Source organism: Lepidochelys kempii, chromosome 2 (genome assembly GCF_965140265.1).
Source record: "Lepidochelys kempii isolate rLepKem1 chromosome 2, rLepKem1.hap2, whole genome shotgun sequence".
NCBI classification, from domain to species: Eukaryota; Metazoa; Chordata; order Testudines; family Cheloniidae; genus Lepidochelys; species Lepidochelys kempii.
The window spans coordinates 39,550,481-39,574,390 of NC_133257.1; the positions used below are offsets into that span (position 1 = coordinate 39,550,481).

The 23,910-nt window shown below is 37.8% G+C and overlaps 1 protein-coding gene across 5 annotated transcripts in view; it reads right to left on the reverse strand.

Annotated features, from left to right (window-relative positions):
• The window catches only part of VPS13B (vacuolar protein sorting 13 homolog B), a 921,287-nt gene that overhangs the window by 32,971 nt on the left and 864,406 nt on the right, over positions 1–23,910 (reverse strand). For all 5 annotated transcript variants that reach the window (XM_073330465.1, XM_073330462.1, XM_073330464.1 and 2 more), the window contains exons 44-54: positions 22,447–22,602; positions 19,956–20,219; positions 19,389–19,472; positions 19,022–19,197; positions 18,393–18,563; positions 16,447–16,648; positions 14,571–14,759; positions 14,006–14,152; positions 12,767–13,050; positions 8,413–8,540; positions 7,239–7,438 (exon numbers count right to left, since the gene is read on the reverse strand). In XM_073330465.1, the coding sequence (XP_073186566.1) occupies positions 7,239–7,438; positions 8,413–8,540; positions 12,767–13,050; positions 14,006–14,152; positions 14,571–14,759; positions 16,447–16,648; positions 18,393–18,563; positions 19,022–19,197; positions 19,389–19,472; positions 19,956–20,219; positions 22,447–22,602 (2,001 nt within the window). The remainder of the gene's footprint in view (positions 1–7,238; positions 7,439–8,412; positions 8,541–12,766; positions 13,051–14,005; positions 14,153–14,570; positions 14,760–16,446; positions 16,649–18,392; positions 18,564–19,021; positions 19,198–19,388; positions 19,473–19,955; positions 20,220–22,446; positions 22,603–23,910) is intronic.

The window sequence follows — 23,910 nt, forward strand, 5'->3', positions numbered from 1 at the left end:
GAGATGACTTGATTGTTGACAAATCAACTGTGAGAACATTAAATAAAATCCAGTAGTTCATAAGGAATCCAATTTTATGTGTGATTGTTGGATTCAAGGTAAGAATGATAATAGTTTTATGTTATTATAGCTGTAATTTGTTTTATGTTTTCCACATTACAAGTACAAAATTTGTTTTTTATGGAACAAAAAATTGAACGATAGCAGAACTATAATGAATGGACATTATTTGCAGCCATACAGCCTCAGACTGTGATCTCAACTTACCACATGAGCTATGGTTGGCTGTTGGATGAGAAAGCTCTAAGGTGAAAGTAAGTGCTGAAGGGAGTAACGCTGTGTTGGTGATTCAATAGGTGGTGCTCTTCATTCTGAGTTCTGAACCAATGCCCAGCTACTGTATCATGGTTCTGCTATCCATCTATCTGAATGCATCACAGTGGTATCTGAACAGAGTACCTATGCTAGAGGTCGTGTTTTTTAAAATGGGATGTAAAACTGAAGTCTTGACCATTTATAAACATAAAAATCCTATGGCACATTTTGCAAGATTAGGAGTGTTAGTTCGCTTTGTGTCAGAGTCTAATTTTAACTCAGAGATCACTGTACATGCTACTCACCTAAAATTCCCCCATCCTTTCAGATGGACACAGTATTCTTAGCCTCCTATCCTAAACTCTTGTGTAGTGTTGTGTTCTGTGCCCCCCTTTTTTTTTTGGCCACATTTCTGTTGCGACTGCATCTCTTTTTTGGGAAATTATTCCCACATGTAAGGACAGATTCTGGCCATTCTTCATGGCTGTGAAAGAGTGCAGGAAGAGAATAATAAAGACTCTTTACCAGTCCCTTGTGCACAAGTCCATGATGCCCTACAACTTGAAAAGGGTGGTGCTCTACCCACCGCATCAGCTGATGGACCTAAACTGGTGGGAGGCGGAAAGAGAGTGTACACTGCATTCTCTTATAGAAGTGGCTTCTCCTTAGTACATTTACCCCTACTGACATTCTCTCTGCCCCTGTACTGCCTCTTAAGCATCCTTTGGCTTTAAAATCCACAATCTAGCCCAGAGTTTGTAACATTTATAGAGCCCTTCTGGATTCTTCTGGATGAAAGGTATTATGTATACATTTAAATCATTGTCATGGTATTCTCATCATTATTAGTTGCCCCTGGAATAAGTTTAGGTCCCACAGTTAGGAGTTACTGTGCCAAATCAGATCATACCATTGGTCTATCTACTCCAGTATTGTGCCTCTAGCAGTAACCAATTCTTGTTGTGTCCGAGGAAAGTGCATAACCCTAGAATGTCCCTAGTTCACTAACTGTGAGGGATAGGCTCCTTTTCAAGCCCCAAACATGACCAGTTTATGCCTGGAAGCATGAATATTAATTTCTTCTACCATTATCTTAGCTTACAAATGTTATTTATGATCATGCAATTGTCAAATGCATTAAAATACCTTGCTAAATTATTTGTTTTAAAGATTTTCTGAAGCAATGAATTCACAGGTTTACTGTATACTATATTAAAAAGTATTTCCATTTAGCAGCTTTAAATGTACAGCTTTAAATGTACAGCCTTTCACTTTCAACCAAGGTCCTCTTGCATAATGGAATAGAAGAAACAGGAGTGTCTGGTGAGTTTTCACTATACCTTCATTATTCTATACATCTCAATCAAGTGTCCTTTTAAATCCAATCTCAGCTGGCTCTGACAATGGATACTAGATGGGACTAATTCTTTTAGTAAATTAGTAAAGCACTTTCTTTCTAGAGGAATAAAATGTGCCTGTTTGTACTTTGTACTTGACTGGACAAAAAGAAAGGAAATGATCCATGACTCTGTAAATCTCAGAAACTTCAGGGTCCAAACTTGGGTTATACACAAAAGGAACGTGCCTAGTTGTTGAATAGCATACTCATCACTTATTTCAGGTACTAGTATTTTTCTAGTAGAAAGTGGTGTCTTTGAAGAGAACTGCAAGGCCTCTTGAAAGAAAAATCACTATTTGTATACCCTAGAATTTCAATATCTAGGCCACTGATACAATATCCAGATCACCTGTCAGTATACCTACTTGATCCTATTTGTGAGACAGAGTTAAGTGATGATGGAAAGGTTCTAAGCAGGGCTATAGATAGTCAATGAGGTTTTCAGATTTCTTGCTGCCTTAACATGAACCTTCCTAATGATGCTGGAAGGGATAGACAAGAAGTCTTAATTAGAATGTTTTAAAAGCACCTGCCACTTAGAATTTCTGCATCTTTGCAGTGCAATAACTTTCCAGCTAGATTCAGGAAGTGCCTACGTGTCAAAAGCAGGACAAATGTTCTTCATACAACAGATTATTTGTGGGGATTGTAAATGAAACTGTTAAAGCTACTCTGCAGATCATGTCCTTCAGATTAATAGCTGATGGAAAGATTCTCCAGTAAAAACTTACTTCCTCCCAGTCTCCCACGTAAATTGCTTCTTTTAATCAGAGAATGCAGACTCCTTTCCTGATAATTTATATAGCATATCACTGACGTGTTATCTGTAAGAATTTTGAATGATCGTTCTTTCAAAACAGGATGTAAAGCAGGACTTCTTTGGGCTCCAAATAGAGATAGTAAGGGAGTTTGAATAAGGTTCTTTCCCTCAGCTTTGGAGCATCCATATCTATAAAGGCTGTATGATGGTGGAAACAATCAATGTAACCCTCCCATTAGGACTTTGACACACTTTTAAAAAGTCTAAAACCTGATGCATCCAAGCTTTTAAATGACTGTTGAAGTGTCTAGCATGTTCTGGAGGGTCAGAGGAACAGTATTGCCAACCCAAAATGTTCAAAAATCTTGAGTCAGACCCGCACAAAATAATGAAATGGGATTAAAAATCATGAGATTTTTAAAAGCATCATATATTTTTGGAATGCATTTTGTTTGCTTTCTGGATTTTGAACCTTTAGAGTTTGCTCTGGTCATGTTTTTATACTTTCCCCCATAACCATGAGGTCTAGAAATGTATTTTTTTTAATGAAACCTGTGATTTTCACATAATCACTTGATCCTTAACAAGAACACCAAATATCACAAGACTCATGATAAAACTGTGAGAGCGATGGCTTTTCTACATGGCAATTTAGGGTGCGGAAAGCCTGTGTGCGATTCTGCAGCTTCACAGTAACATCCTGTGTGGGCACTGCTTCAGTGCAGTGCAAGCTCAGTGTCTGGCTTTCCAAGCTACACTTTCAAGTAGTAGTATGCCAAATTGCACTCCAGGACTTTCAGAGCACTGTAACAGTGTGCACATGGGACATTTCTGCATGGCAGGATGTTGAGCTGTAGATTCACACCCTGACTTGCCATGCAGTGACTTGCTGTTTAGATAAGCCATTAGATATTCTGAAGGAATCACTGTACCCCACAGAGCTAGTTTAAAGGTATTTTATATAACAGTAATGAAAGAAACCTACAGGCCTACACCCTGTAATATATTTATCTTAAGGCTTTGAAGCCTATGAACCTTGGCATAAGTGAGTTACTCAACAGTGACTCTGAGTTATTGGGGAACAGGGAATATCGTGTTTAGAAGATTTTTTTTGTGCCAGGCAACCACAGGAATAAGAACTTATATCAGCTTTGGATATTTTAGGATAGGAACATCTGCAAAAGTACAAACACAAACTTGCCTTCCCAATGAATTGATGTATATGCTAAGTTGAGATCATTATATACTAACCTATAGGATAAGGACACCTCAACATTATTATGGTGAGGAGGTCAGTTATGGACAAAGAAAGCTGGGCATCTACATGAATATTCATAGCAGTCACCAAGACATATAATAGGCCCAATCACCATGTAGGCCTCGAGATCGTGACCATCAGACTTGAATGGCATGCCAGTGGCAGGGTAGGACCTTCATGGATGACTGCCTGTCTCTTACCACTAAGTTTCCACAAGAAGGGGTAAGTATGTGTAAGGTATGGTGCAGAACACCACCTTAATTTTACAAAACAGCTACATTCTCATTTGGTTTGGAACATATGTGTTTTTACTAATTATACTAATAAAAGTATTTAAAGCTTTGCCCTCAACATGAGTGTTGTCATTGCACACATGTGGGGTTCCCAACCAGACACTAAACTTAATTCTGTTGTGCCTGATTCAGGGACCAGAACCTTTCAAACCTAGAGATTCAATCATCAATTAAATGGAAGTCCTTAACTATCAATATAAGCAATAACCAATAAGCAATAACCACTCAGTGAATCAGGTAACAACATTGATGTACAAACTATCATTGGACCAAACAACCAACAAATATCTTTGCATATAATGTAAAGTACATGCAGATTTGTGCTAGGTGCTGTTATGTTTGAAACTTAAATTACCACATAGTTTAAGAACACACCTGCAACAACATTTAGTATTTTCCTAAAGAGAGACGAATTAAGATAGCTGCTGCCATCTCTTTATTTTTAAGGTAGATCGTTAAGGTGGAGTAGTTATATTATGCACACAAAATAGCAACATAGTACATAAACAATTGCAAAGTGTAATCTTGGATTGATTTTTTTTTAAATTCTGCTTACTCAAGTAACACTTCATCATTGAGCAAAGAAAGTTTTATTATTAGCCTCAATGCCTTGGGTTCAGAGAGTCCAAGAAATTGAGATGTTTCATACAAGTAAGTCAAAGGGACATTTAAAGATTGAGTTAAGCAAGCTGAGGGTCTGAAGTATCAGCATTTTTAATTGGAGAGAATTCCTCCACTAGGATAGGATCCCCAAATACTTTCAAATAATCTAATTCCTTCTTTGAGCCTGATTTCCATAAAGAACACTGGACTGGCATAATATCAATGACTGGAATTTGAAACCCTACATTGCTTGACTGGCTTGCTGAACTCAACTGAACTACTTGCTAATTAACATACTAGTCAATAATCAAGAACATTTTGTGAGTGGTCCCAAAGGAAAACATCTGAAACTACTATGTTTTTTTAAGTGGCCAAGCTGTTTGTGTTGATTCCATGTATGCAAATTACTTAAAAGATGGACAAATTCCTATTTAAAAAACAAAATAAAACACTATCCCAGGCAAGACAGTTTTCATTTACCTCAAAACAGAAGAAAAAACAATTGAAGAATAAAATAACTCCCCTTTCATATAAATATAAACTTCATTCCCATGAAGAAGCAGAGGGAGAATGACAATAATGGGTCCTGTGGGATTTGGAAGGATAAGGAAGCTGGAATAGTGAAGTTACTAAATGAGAGGAATTTACTCTGTGGGATCTTGCATATATTTGCTTCAAGAGGCCAGAGTTTCTCAAGATTGATGTGTCTAGCCCAAGTAATTTTCACAACAAGGCATCTGGGAATATGAAAAAGGAGCAACATAATTTAAAACTGGAAAATTTGTATTTTTTATCATAAAAATAACCATGCATGAATAACAGAATCATAGAAATGTAGGGCTGGAATGTCCGTCAAGAGGTCATCTAATTCATTCCCCCCATGGTGACACAGGACCAAATAAACCCAGACCATCCCTGAGTGGTATTTATCTAACATGTTCTTTAAAACTTCCAATGACAGGGATTCCACAATCTTCCTTGATAACCTTTTCCAGTTCTTAAGTTAGAAAGCTTTCCCTAATATCTAACCTATCTTTCCCTTGCTGCAGATTAAGCTCATTCTCTTGTCCTAACGTATGTGGACCTGGAGAACAACTGATCATTGTCCTCTTTATAACAGCCCTTAACATATTAGAAGACTTTCCATCTCAGTCTTCTCTTCTCTAGACTAAACATGCCCAGTTTTTAAAACCATTCCTCTTAGGTCAGGTTTCAGAGTGGTAGCCGTGTTAGTCTGTATCAGCAAAAAGAACGAGGAGTACTTGTGGCACCTTAGAGACTAACACATTTATTTGAGCATAAGCTTTCGTGGGCTAAAACCCACTTTATCGGATACATGCAGTGGAAAATACAGTAGGAAGATACGATGAAGTGGGTTTTAGCCCACAAAAGCTTATGCTCAAATAAATTTGTTAGTCTCTAAGGTGCCACAAGTACTCCTCATTCTTTTTCCTCTTAGGTCAGATTTTCTAAACCTTTTATTATTTTTGTTGCTCTCCTCTAGACTCTCTCCAGTTTGTTCACATCTTTGTTAAAATGAGGCACCCAAAACTGGACACAGCACTTCAGCTGAGGCCTCTCCAGTGCCAAGAGGAATAATCAAATCCTGCATCTTGCATACAACACTTCTGTTAATACACCCCAGATGTATATTGGCTTTTTTCACAACTTCATCATATTGGTGGTTCGTGTTCAATTCATGACTCCCAGATCCTTTCTGCAGTACTACTGTTTAACCAGTTACTGCCCATTTTGTATATGTACATTTGATTTTTTCTTCCTAAATGCAGTACTTTGCACTTGTCTTTATTGAATTTGATCTTGTTGACTTCAGACCAATTCTCCAATTTGACAAAGGTAATTTTTAATTCTAATACTCCTTTTCAAAGTTCTTGCAACCCCTCCCAGCTTGCTGTCATCCACGAATTTTGTAAGCATAATCTCTACTCCATTATTAAAGTCACTAGGGAAAATGTTGAATAGTGCTAGACCCAGGACAGACCCTGACGGGATTCCACTAGATACATCCTCCCAATTTGACAGCGAACCAGTGGTAAGTTCTCTCTGAATATGGTTATCCAACTGATGTACATCCACTTCTACCAATATCATATTGTTCATATTTCCCTAGTTTGCTTATGAGTAGGTAAACAATAATCATAAAATCGCAGAAATGTAAGACTGGATGGGACCTTGATAGGCAATCTAGTACAGTCCCCTGAGATAAGGCAGGATCTAAAATTTCAACAAATACAGGGTTGGGGGAGCTCCTAGGACTTAAACAGAAAACACAAGTAACAGGGCCATGCACCAAAAAGGTAGTTACATATTTAGCATGTAGCTTGCTCCTGTGCAGATGCAGAGTATAGTTCTACCATTGTAAATTTCAAAAGCAAAATGACTATACTTCTCTGGGCAGTGTTCTGTGCAAAGTGCCTAGAAGTATTGATCTTTGAAGGTCTGACATGATGGAAAATAATATATTTCCATGTGAATGTGCCTTTGCATGTGGAGATGCCTACTTACTACTGTGTGTCTGGTTCAGGCCATTTATCCCACATTTTAAAGCCATTTACCCACTAAGTTGAAAATATAGTTTTAATGATTTACCTGTGTTCCTTGATTATTAATGTCCACAAAATCACTCCATTCATTCGTTAGTTCATCTGATGACATCACTTTCAGAAGAATGCTGGGCAGCAAGTCTTTGGTTTTGCAATCTGGGTAGCTGGAGACTTGATGATAAAGCTCATGATGAATAGAACATTCAGCTGGAATCTTCTTGCAATAAACTTCAAACTTTGGCGTGTCTGAAATTTTACAAAATGTCTAGATTAGGCTCTTCAACTGTTGGTACTTACAGCAGAATCAAAGCCTACATGTTTATATGTACAAAAGATTTTTCTACTACCAAAAAAGCTCAGCTTTGTCTTTTATGTTTGGTTTCTGATTTTAAAATTTTTCCCCCCAACAACGTCTATTATTCAGTAATTTGTCATAGCTAGTGCTGATTGAAAATTATTCAATAAATATTTTTTTGTCAGAATTTGTCAATTGGTCAAAATCCAAATGTTCTGTGGGGACATGTCAATTTCAATAAATTCCTTTGAAACCTGCCCAGTTTCCTGCCACTTTGCTCGCCTGGTTCATCAGGGAGCTACTGGGGAACCTGGGCTTCCATGCTCCTGGCTCCTCTGAAGCTGAAAGCCTTGGCTAGTGGGCTTGCAGCTCCTTGAACGCCCAGACTCCTGACTTCTTGACTGCTCAGGCTCCCAAGGCTTGTAGGCTCCCCGGCTCCAGGACACCCCGCCAGGTGGACTGCCCCAAAGCTGGGACTCCCTGTAGAGCAGGGCAGAGAACGGTAATTCCATTTTGTAGAGAATTTCAAATTTTAGGTTCTCATTCTGAATCAAAATAAACCAGGACTTTGAAATTGCTAAGGCTCAAATTTGTAAAGGTATTTAGGTGTTGCATCACTCAGCATTGCCTAACTGATTTAGGAGTCTATGTGAATTAGGTTCCCAAGCACCTAATTCAGTTTTGAAAATGAGATGGAAGCTCCTAAATCAGTTAGGCATTGCAATGCTGAGTATCATAATGCCTAAATAGCTTTAAAAATCTGGGCATTGATCCTCAGCAAAACGGAATTACCATTCTCCACCCAGTGCTCGTCATAACTATAGGACCTACAGACTTAAAACTTACAGTAGAGATAAAGAGCATAATGGTTTTATTATGATAATGCTTTGTTTCTGATTACTGTTTTGTAACATAAATTCCATACCTTTGATGTTCTCCTTTACAAGTAATGAGACAGAACACCTGTTGTGGATAATTATGCGAGGACTAGGGTCTTCCGTAAGGGTTAAGTATGTCACCCCAAGATGCTCTTGATAAGTCAGTGCTATGGCTCTACAACAGAAAAAGATTATACATGTGATTATATAATTCTTTGCATGAACTTCAAATTTACTATTATTAACACCCCTTCTGCAAGGTTTTTCACTCTTAGGCCCAATTCAGCAGACACTTATACATTGGTCCTACAGGGATTAGTTCTGGGTCCAGTTCTGTTCAATATCTTCATCAATGATTTAGATAATGGCATAGAGACTACACTTATAAAGTTTGCGGACAATACCAAGCTGGGAAGGGTTGCAAGTGCTTTGGAGGATAGGATTAACATTCAAAATCATCTGGACAAACTGGAGAAATGGTTTGAAGTAAATAGGATGAAATTCAATAAGGACAAAGGCAAAGTACTCTACTTAGGAGGGAACAATCAGTTGCACACATACAAAATAGGAAATGACTGCCTAGGAAGGAGTACTGCAGAAAGGGAACTGTGGGTCATAGTGGACCACAAGCTAAATATGAGTCAACAGTGTAACACTGTTGCAAAAAAAAGCAAACATCATTCTTGGATATATTAGCAGAAGTGTTGTAAGCAAGACACAAGAAGTAATTCTTCTGCTCTACTGCAAGCTGATTAGACCTCAACTGAAGTATTGTTTCCAGTTCTGGGTGCCACATTTCAGTAAAGATATGGACAAATTGGAGAAAGTCCAGAGAAGAGCAACAAAAATGATTAAACGTCTAGAAAACATGACCTATGAGGAAAGATTGAAAAAATTGGGTTTGTTTAGTCTGGAGAAGAGAAGACTGAGACGGGACACGATAACAGTTTTCAAGTATGTAAAAGGTTGTTACAAGGAGGAGGGAGAAGAATTGTTCTTCTTAACCTCTGATGATAGACAAGAAGCAATGGGCTGAAACTGCAGCAAGGGAGGTTTAGGTTGGACATTAGGAAAAAATTCCTAACTGTCAGGGTGGTTAAGCATTGGAATAAATTGCCCAGGGAGATTGTGGAATCTCCATCATTGGAGATTTTTAAGAGCAGGTTAGACAAATACCTGTCAGGAATGGTCTAGATAATACTTAGTCTTGCCATGAGTGCAGGGGACTGGAATAAATGACCTCTCAAGGTCCCTTCCATTCCAATGATTAAGCATGTGAGAAGTCCGACTGACAATACGTTTTAAAAGAAAGGCAAGAGAAAAATAGGACAACATTAGAGAATAAACTGACTTTAATGGGACTACTCATGTGTTCAAAATTAAGTACCTGCTGTTAGGATATAGATATTCAGGCCTGTCTGTAAAGGCCTATACTCTAAGAATTTAGATGTATTCTTATCACTTAGCTAGTTATAGAGGTATAAAAGAAAGAATCAAAATCACTGTCTGCCGGTGGTAAGGGCTTTCTCTTACTGTACAATCTGAGGCCCTGTTCTTAGGCTAAGGCCTTTGGCTAAGCAGCAGAGGCAGCCATAAACTGGGAAGTGAATGGTCAAATCCTTACATTCCTAACTAGTCACATTGAAATAAGGTGCTATTGGGCTGTTAGGCATACAGTCCTGTCCTGATAATGTCTATCACCTCCAGAGAAAGGGAAGTGCCTAGAAGATGTAAAAGGAAACTTAGTTTGATAGCATCCTGTCTGGCAAGAACTCACTTATCAATAGCTGGGATATGAAATCCTCATTTCTGTGTTGTTCTATCACTCTAGTCCCTGTTTCCCTATTGTTTGTCTGTATAATCTCTGTCTGGTTCTGTGATTGTTTCTGTCTGCTGTATAATTAATTTTGCTGGGTGTAAACTAATTAAGGTGGTGGGATATAATTGGTTAAATAATCATGTTACAATATGTTAGGATTGGTTAGGGTATAGCTAAGCAGAACTCAAGTTTTACTGTATAGTCTGCAGTCAGACAGGAAGTAAGGAGGGGAATGGGAACAGAGAATGGGGGTGGAGGAATCGGAATCATGTTTTGCTAAGGGGGGGAATGGGAACAGGGACACAGGTAAGGCTCTGTGGTGCCAGAGCTGGGAAGGGGGACACTAAGGAAGGAAACTGGAATCATGCTTGCTGGAAGTTCACCCCAATAAACATCAAATTGTTTGCGCTTTTGGACTTCGGGTATTGTTACTCTCTGTTCATGCGAGAAGGACCAGGGAAGTAAGTGGGTGAAGGAATAAGCCCCCTAACACCCGAATGCTTGCAGGGTCAGAGCCTTAAACTGAAGACATATAGGAACTGAAAACAATGAGAATTTCAGGGCCAAATTTTGAAAATTGACTTCTGAAACAGTCCAGGAAAATGTGCATTTACATGTAAATGCTATATTAAAAAAAATGTTTTTGTACATGTAAATGTGATTTGAAAAATACAACAACACAATACTCTGCAGTAATGATCCATAACAGTATCAGTATTTTCAAGTCTAGCATTTTGGATCACTACTATTGCAATTTAAAAAAGAAAATGAATTAATTGTGCACTATCATTAACGAATAAGAGGTACCATTTCCAGATTTGCACACACAACTGCTTGCTTGCATGTGCAATTTTAATGGCCACTTCTGAAAATCTGCTTCTTTAAAGTGATTTTTATGAAATAACATGTCTAAAATATGACTATGCCAGTTTTTGAAAGGGAGTGGTATGGATCCTTCATCCCCATCAGAATCCTGAGGAACCATCAGGATCCATTATTCTTCCCCCGCTCTTAGGAACCCTATTTTTGCTAGCATCATTCCATCTGAAGTCTGCATAGGTATCTCTGGAATCCACCAATACCACTTCTAAATTATCTAGAGGAATTGCTGTTGAGTAATTGAATAATATGAGGTATTCCCACCTTACTCCATATAGACTGAGCATGTTGCCTCCAAAGCATCTCCCACCTCTGCTGGCCAAGTGAAAGAAAGACTATATGACTCCTTACATTGATGTAGCATCACTGATTTTAGTAAACTTTTTCTAATTTACACCCGCATAAGTGAGAGCAGAATCAGAGCTCAGGTCTGGAAATTAAAGTCAGGTCTCCTACATGGCAGTAGTTTTATTTTTAACTTGCTGGATGCATTTCTTGTTTTGAAAGGAGAACACATATTTGGATATAGGAAGCTTTACAACTTGGAGATCTTTTCTTGCTACATTCTCAAAACAGCTTATTCTCAATGTTGCTTTTCCTGCTCTTTTCTCTTACTCTTCTTATTAAATGTTATTGTGTATGACAAAGCTCTGGCTGGGATGATTTAGTTGGAGATCGGTCCTGCTTTGAGCAGGGGGTTGGACTAGATGACCTCCTGAGGTCCCTTCCAACCCTGATATTCTATGATTCTATGATTTTTGCATAGCTTTCAAAGATACTTACCCAAATTGCTAGATTAAAAATTAAAATGGTTAAACAAATAAAAATTACATGGTTAAAATATAGTGGATCACAAAATCTCTGAACAAAGAAAACATCTTCTCAAGTTCTCTCTTAGGATTTCTAGAAATATTTGGAGAGAGAAAAAGTACAAAAAATGTTTCCAATTCTATTTCTTTCTTTATTTTTCAGCATCTTTCTCAAAGAGCTACCACGAAGTTAAAAATCATATATTAAAAATAAAAAACTATTTTTATTTCCTGTGCTACTAACAGCTTAGATTAATAAAACTGAAACGATTTTTAAACCAATTTTATTTTTCACCATTTACTCTACTTACTTACTTTTTGCATTTCATTCAACCTGGACAATAAACTCCCTCTCAGTCAGTTTCATTTCCTGGCTCTTAATGCTGCAATATTTGGGTTGCAAACACTGCACAGAATTGTTTAAATCCAAACTAAAAATTGTTTTCATTGACAGAAGATAATCCTGAAAGCATTTCTATAATATTTGGTTTTGTCAACTCTTTTAAAAACAAAATCTATTGTTTGGAATTACATTACTTAATATTGTACCTCCAACTCTTAATTTGTATTATTTAATGCAAATTTTCAAAAATCTTGAAAAGACTTCTTTTCATTCTCTCTTATTCTGCATGGTATTATACATGTAAAAGGAGGAGCCATGTAAATAGTAAAAATAGTACAACTTGTACATGATCAGAACATTCAACCATTTATTAAAAGTGTCTAAAACATCAAACAGTAACAGTTTTTTTAAATTAAAGTGAGATCTAACTTTACATATGGTGGACATATGTTGTTATTTTAACTTTTCTATTAATCTCTTATGCTTTGTTTCAAGATAAAGCTTTATACTGACACTCAAAGAATGACGTCATTCACATTTTTTCAATTTACCTGGTACAAAATCCACTTTCATTACAAACTCCAGTGGGTACGGACACACTCTGTCTAGGAAACTCTTGTCTAATCACAGCTGGCAGGCTCCAGCACCGTGAGCTGTCAGCACACACAACTGGACTGAAACTTAGCAATATGTGCTTTTGAAAAAGGGACACTTCTGAAGTTGACTGACTGATGTCTGACATCACGTCCCAGCAAGGAACAGAGCTCAATTTTTCAGTAGGTGGCTCCCCAGCTGGGCAGATGCTGAATGCAGTACTGTCTGGTATGTGTAAATACTGGAAAGAAAAAGAACATAATGCAAAGACATATTGGGTCATAACAACAGTCCATTCATATTTAACTTTTACCCTGAACAGTTATAAGCTACCAATTAGAAAACTGTAACTAAAAGTTCAGCATCAGTGGGGCTGCAGGATTCAACAGATATTCAGCCATATTCTGTCCTCATATTCTGTCCCATTACAGCCATGCTATCAAATTTAAGTCAGTGAGTTAAATTCTATTCTGCCTGGTATGTGAGAGCAGGGGGTCGGCATGTAGTGCCCCTCCCCAGTGTTAAATTAATAAAGTTGCAGAGCGGCCCATAAATACCTCCCAGGTGTCTGTTGTTCATTTACATGCATGCCCTAATCAATACATAAATGACCGATTAAAAATACATTTGTGCCTGCATGAATTCTGCTTACTGTAAGCGTATTTCCTAAACATACAGTGCTGTCACAGAAAACTTATATTAATGAATGAATATTTCACTCCTTGAAATACATAAACTTGGAGAATATCTACAGATCCATGGCTTATGATCAGGTACTGGAGTCTTCTCAAAAGGGTACCTCAAATATTTGATCCCGCAAAGCAGATGTACCTCTTCTACATGTGAACTTAGTACAAATTCTCAGAAGTGCTTCACCAGCTATTATGGATTATACTGCCTATATTACAGCAATGGTCTTCATTCTCTGAACAGATGGAAACCAGGCAGAACTAATCATGCAATGTGTAGGGATCTGCCACTTTGCACAGATATCTATCACAGTTAATTACCGTAGCTGAAGTTACCATAGCTTCCCCGTTTTTAATTAAAACAATATGAAATTACTTATCTTTATTAACTCTTAACTTTTTACTTTTTTCTGTTCAATTTTTGCAAGACAAATTTGAGACTTTACATAAATATCAAGGTCTACCTATTGCAGAAGCCAAACATAAATAATATCCAAAATACTCTACCTCCTCTCCTGACCAAGGGCTTGAAACAGACAGCTGTGGTATACAATAGATATGGTATGATGTATTGTTGATTACTGTTGTCTTATCTTCAATCTGTAGAATTTGAATACCATGATGAACCATAGAGGAAATGCAGAACTGACACAACTGCAGGATAATTTAAAAGAATATGTTAACGGACATAAAAACAACAAAGTTTTTGTAATAAAGTAAGAAAACAATATTTTAGCCTGGAGACCCTGTCTTAACTCATCTACATTATAACCTGATCTACATCAGATTTCTAAGCAGAATTCCTGTTAGTTGTATCAGTCAATATTTTTCAAATAAGACTAAGAATTCATAATTTTAATTTGCTTAAAGTGATGTTGTGCATTTCACAGATCATCTAAGTTTTTATATTACATTTGATCCATTATTTATCTTTGCATTGTGCTTTTGAATCTATTAACATATTTTTGAGCAAAATTTGTGCATTATTTTGTTTTTGAAAGCTTTCATCTGCTCTTTGATTATTCTCTGTTTGAGATGATAAAGTTATAAATTGTCAAAATATCTTCCTAACCTTTTTATGACCTGGGAAGGCACCAAGTTTTATTTTAGCTTCAACAAACCCTTCTTCATCCAGTGTTACCACTTCCCCATTGTCTGCATCCTTCCATTTTGGAGATGTTAGGTTATGAACTAGTTTGATTGCCACTGATTTGTGCACAGTGTTAGTGTTTGCCCAGTATATTCCAATTTGAAAAGCTTCCTGTAAATGGAAAATAACCATATTTAGAACTTTCTGCTAACTTTTACACTCATACTACAGTAATTTTCAACTATGCATATATCTACAACCAACTTCTTTATTGCTTTTCTGCAGACCTGTATTTTTCCCCTTTAATTCTCTCTATACAGTATACATTTTATAAGAGACATGCTGATGCTATTGTATAAATATCTTAAAAATTATTGGCAAAATTTAGTGGCAAATACAAGGTGGTGTAGCTAGTCATCCAAAGTGATGTATCCAGAAAACAGCTATATGCCACAAAGTTGTATAACTTGCACTAATGAGGCACTGAGTAGACATGCAAATTAAGTTTAATTCTGCTTAAACTCAGATAACAGGTTGGGACTTGTGATAAGAAAAGTGTATGGGTGGCCAAAAAGAAGGCACATGAAAGGGAAAATCCAACTAAATCTATTTTGTGAACCAAATTCAAGTTGGAGGATGTATACTCAAGCAGTCCTCCCATCTCCCCCATTTGAAATCCACCTTTATCACAACAGACATCATCAACATTCTTGGAAGCACATAAACTACATACACAGCACAAGTCATGAAAAAAATTACTTTCAAGACAAACATTCTTCCCAGGCCATCAGCTGTGACACCTAAGCCAATGTATATCCATAAGGGACAAAGTAGCCTTTGCACCTGGCATTGTGCAAATAGGCAGATAGCTGCGCAACTGGCTGCTGTGATAGTGGGAAGATAGTGGTGAAATTTTCCATTGTGGTCAACACCCACCACTGGTTACCTGGATGGCAGAGCCAGGTTCTCCCAAGTATTGATGACACATAATTAGAATCAAGTAGGCACTACAGATGCCCAGAAGGAAACAGTGAAGAATGCAGTCTGTCTGTGCATAGGTCAGGAGACTAGCTCACCTCGCATGCAAGATCTGCTCTGTACTGTCTCTCAAAGCAGATTTTTTTCATGGGCACCTGTCATAGAATCATAGAATATCAAGGTTGGAAGGGACCTCAGGAGGTCATCTAGTCGAACCCCCTGCTCAAAGCAGGTCCGATCCCCAATTAAATCATCCCAGCCAGGGCTTTGTCAAGCCTGACCGTAAAAACTTCTAAGGAAGGAGATTCCACCACTTCCCTAGGTAACGCATTCCAGTGTTTCACCACCCTCTTAGTGAAAAAAGTGTTTCCTAATATCCAACCTAAATCTCCCCCACTGCAACTTGAGACCATTACTCCTTGTTCTGTCAGAACTGCTGCCGAGCCATTCGGTCCCTGGTCTGTAACAGTGCATTGGATTCTTCCGTCCTAAGTGCAGGACTCTGCACTTGTCTTTGTTGAACCTCATCAGGTTTCTTTTGGCCCAATCCTCCAATTTGTCTAGGTCCCTCTGTATCCTATCCCTACCCTCCAGTGTATCTACCTCTACTCTTAGTTTAGTGTCAAGCCATATTGTGCAGCAACCCTAACTTGTCAATCACTGTATTGCACCATATCTTGCCAAAGTGCCTTGGACTACATCTGCTTATTTTGTACAATCAGCATGGCAGATTCCAGCTCATATTTATACCCTGACTATAACTATATTACTGGTACACATATGGACTAGAATGCAGCAAGAACATGTGGACCATATGGATTGAAATATTGGTTTGAATGTTTAGAAAACTTGTGCATGTTAACTTGAACAGTATGGCTACCTGGAAATTTGGAGGTATAATTGTTTTCCCAGCAGGTATCTGCAGAACTATCCTCTCTCCTTCAAATAGCCAGAGATCCCATTTGGACTGATTGATAAGCAGAGCCCAGGGCAGGAGTTCTATCAGCAGAGTTTTAATACATGGCTTCCACACTGACAGCTTCACCCGCATTGGGCTATCCCACTGAGTGAGCTGTTCATTACTGTTCCAAATAATATATCAAAAGAAAAAGAAAAGAAAATTATTAATTCAATGTTAAAATTGCATTTAATCATTCTAGCTATTCAGAAAACTATTTTTATAATACCTCATCATGACATATCATTCTGAAATGCATAGAGGTACTGTCAGGAAAAAGCTGGCCCTAAGTGTAGGTTGTAAAAGCAGGAATTTATTAAAGGGACAATCAATTTGAAATCTGACCAGTTTTTTTAAAAAAGCATTAAAAATAGTTTCCTGACTACACCTGCTCTGACTACTTCCTGACAATTTTAGTGGTTATAAAATCACATTTGCATAAACAACAGCCTCTGCTGGTCACAGTAGAGGTGTTGGAACCACAAAAAATGGTTGAGACTCCTCAATTTTGGGGGCAAACAAGGCTGATATGGCCCCTACAGTGTAGTTTTGAGCAGTCTCTGAGCTGATCTAAATTCTTTGGGCGCAAAGGACTCTGTTATCAGTTTAAAAAAATCAGTACAATGTCATATATGGTATTCAAACACAGGTAAAGATACGTCTGAATATGACCTATGACTTAAACTAGATATAGTCCTTACAACTTGGTTTCACAAATCTGGTGAAAAATATACAAAAAAAGGAAACTGATCCTCGCTAACTTTCTCTAGTAAATAAAGTACCGTAAAGACAGCTGCTTCTATGTTTTTTAGTTACTTTCAAACAAATAGCTTAATAGTAAAGATTCAAAGCTGGACAAAACTTTAGCTAGTTATAACAGAAGTCAGAACAGATTAAAAATGAGTTTTTAGGGTAACCACTGAAAAACCCTACTTATCTATTCTCAAGACATTTCAGCAGGATTTTAGGCTTTAACAAGCCACAGGCAACAATTTTTAGATGACTAAAATTAGTTCTTAGCAAACTGAGGGCCTTTGTTATGAAGTGATGTATTCAATCAGGCCCTGATTCTACAAAGAACATGAACAGTTAGTAACTTTAAGCATGTGATTAGTCCTATGGATTTCAAACAGACTATTTAAGTCCTTAAAGTTAAGCACATAAGTTTTTGCAGGATCAGGGCCTGAGCCATATATCAGTTGTGGTTATTGTGTAGGACAAGTCGCATAACTACATTTCAGTGTCCTGACTGTTAGACCATTTACATGGTTTTGTTGTTGTACTACCAGTCCCTCAGCACCAAGTTAAGAGTAGTTATTCTAGGCTCATAATAACTGAAAGAAAATTTTCTCTTGGCTTGCACAACCACAGGAAGAAGGAAATTAAATAAAGGAAATCAGTAAAATGATCCACTGGCAAAATACCACTTGCATTTGAGGAAAGCTAGGCTAATGAACAAATTGCCTTTCTGGTCATAAATCCGCATGTGCCAGTTGTGCTGTTTGCTCACTGGTTGGTCAGCTCAAAAAAACCAAAGCTACTTTTGCTAACTACTCTAATCTATGTACTTTTTAATGGTGTATAGCACACCCAGACAGGCTCATTGAGAAAAGATATTCTGGTGAAAAATTGGTAAACATTTAATCATTAGGTTATTTGCAATGATTTATGAAGCTCCTTACTACAGAAAATATTTATAAAATAATCAGCTAGTTACAAAGCATGAACAAAATTAAAGGCTTTTAGATCCTTTTATTACAATTGACATATGTAGGGTCTTTTTACATATTGCTTTATTTGCATATGTATTTCTTTAATTTCATGACAATGCAACCTCAGTGGGCAACACTTAGCAAAGCCTATATTACCTCTCTGAATCCTTCCTATTATATGGCCACACAGGCTGGGGAGAGCTATTAATCCCATAGAACTCAGAGAGTATCTGATTCACAGTGCCACCTGTATGGGATTTAGTAGCTATCTGTTTAATAAGTGCTGTTGAAATAGGAACTGCACACTCTGATGGATCATCTTCTTCCCTGTCAAATGAAAACAGAAACAGAAATCAATTACAGCACTACGTTGTCCAAACCATGGCTAACATTTTCTTTAGTGCAGCATTATGAGCGCGCTCTGAAACCTGGATGAGCTCATATGAAACCAGGATTAAATTAACCAGACATATAAGAGAAAATGGACTCCCAAAAACTTGGTAGAATATGGCATCACAGGAGATGGTAGGAACTTCTTTTTTTTTTCAAAATGCCAAAACTTGTGCACTTAATTTGTATGCTCAACATAAACAGATATGGGTGAACTAAGAGGAACTGCACACTTTACAATTTTCCATCATATCATTTTCAGCAGCCCATTCAATTATCTGTTCTATATGTGGAATGCAAGGGAATAGTCTTGGAAGTAATGCACTGAAAGTTAAATGACAAATGATGACTCCTTTTTTATTGTAGGTATCTTCAGGAAAATACACAAGTTATACCTGGCTTGAAATGTCAAGTGATGAGTAAGATCAGGTTCTATATTTCGCAATGATTTCTCCTGCCCTTTTCCTGGAATCATTTGTGTTTCACTCAATCCCAGACTTCTTTTCTCCAAATGTATGATAATTGGATCTGGAAGATGACTCCTCATGATAAAAAGAGGGCTGAAAACAATCTACAAGGAAAAACAAAAGCAAAACAGAAAACAAACAAAAAACAACACACCAACCTAATGTTAATTCTATTCCAGCTGCTGAAACAAGCTGTTAATAAATCTTGGCTCTGGGTCATTCTGACCTTAATTTATTTCAGAACATGAAAGGTCACAGAGCCAAACAGATTTCTGAGAATGGTGAATGCACTCACTAGTCGTTGTTGTACTTGAATGTTGGGATCTAATGTCAAAACTGTACACCACACATAAATAATTGAACTGTTTGAAGATGGCACCTGCACACAGAGAGATGAAAAGACAACATTAAGTAAGATTATTTTTAGCTTATAAAGCTGAACATTTGATCACATCAGGTAGAACTCTGAGTTACTGTAAATCAGAAAGTAGAGAACACTTCACCACTTAGAGTACCATTGCTTGCTCTCTCTTTTTAAAAATTTACATAGGATCCTGAACATGTGACATATTTAAAGTATGTAATACCATTTATTTTTACTCTAATGGAGTCTAATAGAACTAATATAATTAAGGATGCAATCAGAAGTTCCCCTATCAGCTATCTGCTACTGATGAGAGGAGGGAAGGTAGTTTGGATCAGAAGAAAGTGCCATTCCAATTAATGTACGTGGATAATCAGGCTGTGAGGTTTCCACCAGGTACTCTAAGCTGGAATTTGCAAAGGAGCTTGGGAGTTTTAGGTGCCCAATTCTGATGGAAATGTTTAAATGCCATACTCAAATATCTATTTATCTTCATACCTGAATGACTGTGCTATATTCTGTGTGTTTGGAACTGAGACATACATCTCTTGACCAGTCTTCATCTCCTTTAGCTTTCACACTCAACTCCGTCAGCTCATCATTTTCTAGAACATAGGAAGGCAGCTTTTGTGTGGCTGCAAGGCAGTCAAAATGTTCTTTAACAACTGCCTGCCCATCTTGACCAATGTAGTGCTGAACCAGTTTCAATTCGATGCTGTCAGCCAAATAACTACAGACCACCTGTCTTCCACAGATTATGATCTAAAACATAAAAATAGACAACCGCTGTATTACCAATTTCTGAAAAGAAAACTCAAAGGTATCACTGTGGAATTAAATTTAAGAGACAAGATTCTTCAAATACTTTAGAACTGTATTGTTCTTAAATTGCTCGAGTAATTTTACAAGAACAATCTACAGTGAAAAAAATCAAGTAATGTTTTGTTTCTGAGAGTTGCTGAAAATGATGGAGAGTGAGCTCTTAAGATACTCCGCAGTGCATTGATTTATAAAGAAAAATATTCTTACGACTGGCCAAATGCATTGATAATTCCAGAGAAACATAATTATTAAGATACCCCAAACTATGCTAAAATAATGTATGGATTGATGTAAATGGATATTATGCAAAAAATTCAGGTAAGGGCCTGTATGGTGTTAGTGTCCTCAACTGCTATTGGACACTTTGTAGGATTGCACTCTGTGGCTGTAGCTATGTCTTTGCCTTCCCCTGATGTCCCTATATATTTCAGTTCTCTTAGCATATAGTGTCATCGCTATGGATATTTTGAGTTGTAGCCACAAGGGCTTTTGAAGGGTTCCACTGAAATCTCAAATCTTAGTCACTATCTAGGGTTCACTTTCTCAAAGGAGCAAGTCTCTGCAGTATGTTTACAGATTTAAAGCTTACCTTTCAATTAAACACCCACTTAAACATTACAATAAAAAACAAAGCTTCAGCCAGCTCTGAGGCCCTCCACACTATGTGTTATTAAACATGTCTACCTAAAAATTAGCCAAACAGGTTGAGAGTTACTACTGTCCAAATCAGATGAATCACTATTGAGCAACACAAGGTGCTCTCCTATGTCTATGGACTGAATGTGTTATGTCCACCATATGCCCTGGCTTCTGCCAACTGAGGCAGAACTATTACAATATTATTACAGATATATTAACATGTTATAGGAAAACATCTGCACAGGAGCCCATTGTGTGGCTATGCCAGAAGGAGAACAGGAGTAAGTGGATGTGGTTTAATTAGGCTGCAACTTTATTCCTAAACATTCGGGAGTACCCAGCAGATAAAATTGTAGAGTGCAGGTAATTCCATAATCATTCATATATTCCTGGGTGGGGGGGTGGTCTGCTGTCAGCCTTCCCCCTTTACCCATCCTGGTCCCCAGCCAGCCTGCTGCTGGGACCTAGCTGCCTCCCCCTTTGAATGAGGGTTAAGGGGGCCATGAAGGAGAAGGGGTTGTTTCCCTGCTGTCCAAGCCATAGGAACCCTGAATCCTTCCTCTTTCTGTTCCTTCAAAGAACACCTTCTCTGTATCCTTTACCAATCCATTTTATCTGATCACCATATCGCTCCCCCACAGAGTACCTGCACTGGACATCCATGCTACGCTTACCTAAAGAGCTGTGTCATCATAGCTTAACCCCCATTTTATTTTTTGCCCCAATTAATCTTTAGGTGAGGAAGGCAAAAAAAACCAAACCCACCTCACCTTGGCCAATTTGGTGGTGAGGGAAAAAATTTGTTCCCAGCCTGCTGAGAAAGGAGTGACTAGTGTAATGCCCACAGTAGATCATGACTAAATCTGGTATTTTAACTACTTTTTTGGGTGAGAGGGTAGGTGCTGCTCTGCCTGGTCAAGAAGGCAAATAGTCCCACATCTCTTTCAGTCACCAGGGTGGGGAAAGAGGGGAAAATGGGTCAGTATCCCCAGGCTGACCTGGTATGAAGCTGCCATAGCAAGTAACTCTCTGGCCCTTAAAGGGACAACACACCTTCTGAAATTTTAATTTGGTCATTTCTTTTCCCCTTCTTTTTCAATAACCTAAGGGCCTGAGGCACACTACTCAATAAAAACATAAATAACGTCTTTTTAAAAAACAAAACACATGCCTACTTTTCAAGAGTACAAAACTGTGCCAGGAACTGTATAACTAAGCACTGTTAGAAATTATAACCCAGGCAAAAGGGTGTTTTACAAAATGCGTAAAAAATGTGCTGAGGACTAAGATTGTGTGTGCCAAGATTCATACCAGAGAGAATTCTTACAGCAGAGTAGTATTAACTCCTGAAAGAGTCTCTCTACTGTAAGTCCTGTTAGTCTCATGAAATATTATGGCATTAGTGAGCACCACTCCAATTACAGGGAAATATTATAATTTAAAAATGGATGATTATTTATGTAAAAAGCATAATCTAATTTACTCAGATTAGAAATGATTCCCCTATACTGTACATAAGGGCACTTACTTGTTTTTGCACTCCACTGAGCTGTTGAATCTTGATGATAAGTGATGCTGTCCTGCCTTTGTACTGAATGGTTCTGATAAAGGTCCCTGCATTGTCCACACTGAATGGCTCAGACCAGCGCCAGTTTCCCCAACCTTCAATGCAGATGTGTAACAGCTGGAGAGGAAACAATAATTCCTTCAATGCAGAACTGCAAAAAAAGGCTTTCACCAGAATAGGAGTTCCAATGTTGGGAAATGTTTCTATCCATAAAACTTAAAAATGCCAAGCAGACCTTTTCATTGAAATCTGTATAACACCCATTTTTCAGAATTGCTGACTGAACAAAGAATAATGTAATACTCTGCATGGTCATATTACAGTATTACCAAAATAAATTTCCATACTGTATACTGCAAATAATTTACGCTCCTGAATGGTAAAGATCTAACACAACACTTGTTAAGACGAGGCCCTGCACACTATAGGGCAGGGCAAAAAAAATAAGAAAGTTCCTTTACTGCTCTGGAAATCCACTCTCTTTATAGTTAGCAGGTAATTAAGATACAGGCCATCTAAAAAAAAATCTTTAAACTGTCATTCATGAATACAAAACCCTTACCCCCACCCAAAAACCCTCCAAACCAATCCATTTGGGGTAGCGGGGTGGCTCACTTGTGCTCATAAGAATATCAAATGTATCAGCATTTAAATATGTTGCTTAGAAATGGGGAACATCTCATTTGAATCAAAGTGGTGACAAGGGGCTTTTGCAGGCATAATTATACCATTATAATTATATAGCTATACCAGTATCAGTCCCTGTGTAGACACTCTTATTCTGGAATAGGAATGCCTTTTTCTGGTTAGCTTAAACCGTTTCTAAAGCAACATAGGGCTTATCTACCTGGTGCATCACTATGCACTATAGGGGTGTAAATTCTAGTGCACACAAGCGTGTTGTGTACTAACTCTCTATGTGGACCTTGCTGGAACATACTCAAAGTTCCCTAGAGCACACTGACATAGTATTATTTGAAGCAGGATTACATGAATGTACACTAAGGAACCTTTAGTGTGCACAAGCAGGGTCCACACAAAGAGTTAGTACAAGACATGCTTGTGTACACTAGAATTTATACCTCAGCTGGTGCCCACTAATGTATGCTATAGACAAGCCCTCAGTCTTTCACCATTCAAAAAGTCTTTAAACACAGTATGTACCTACCCCTATTCCATGGAGACTCTATGAGCCAAAGTCCTCAGCTAATGAAAATTGATACAGTTCTTTTCAAGTCAATAAAGTTACATCAATTTACTCCAGCTGAGGAGCTGGCCATTTAGCTTTATATAGATGATTCATGGTTGTGCAAAGTTAAGAATGTGAGTTTAAATATACACAATCAAAGCAATAAGGATTTCTTTGCAGAGGGCCAGCACACAGTCTAAGCACCCACTTAAGTTCTTAAAATAGTTGTGCAAAGG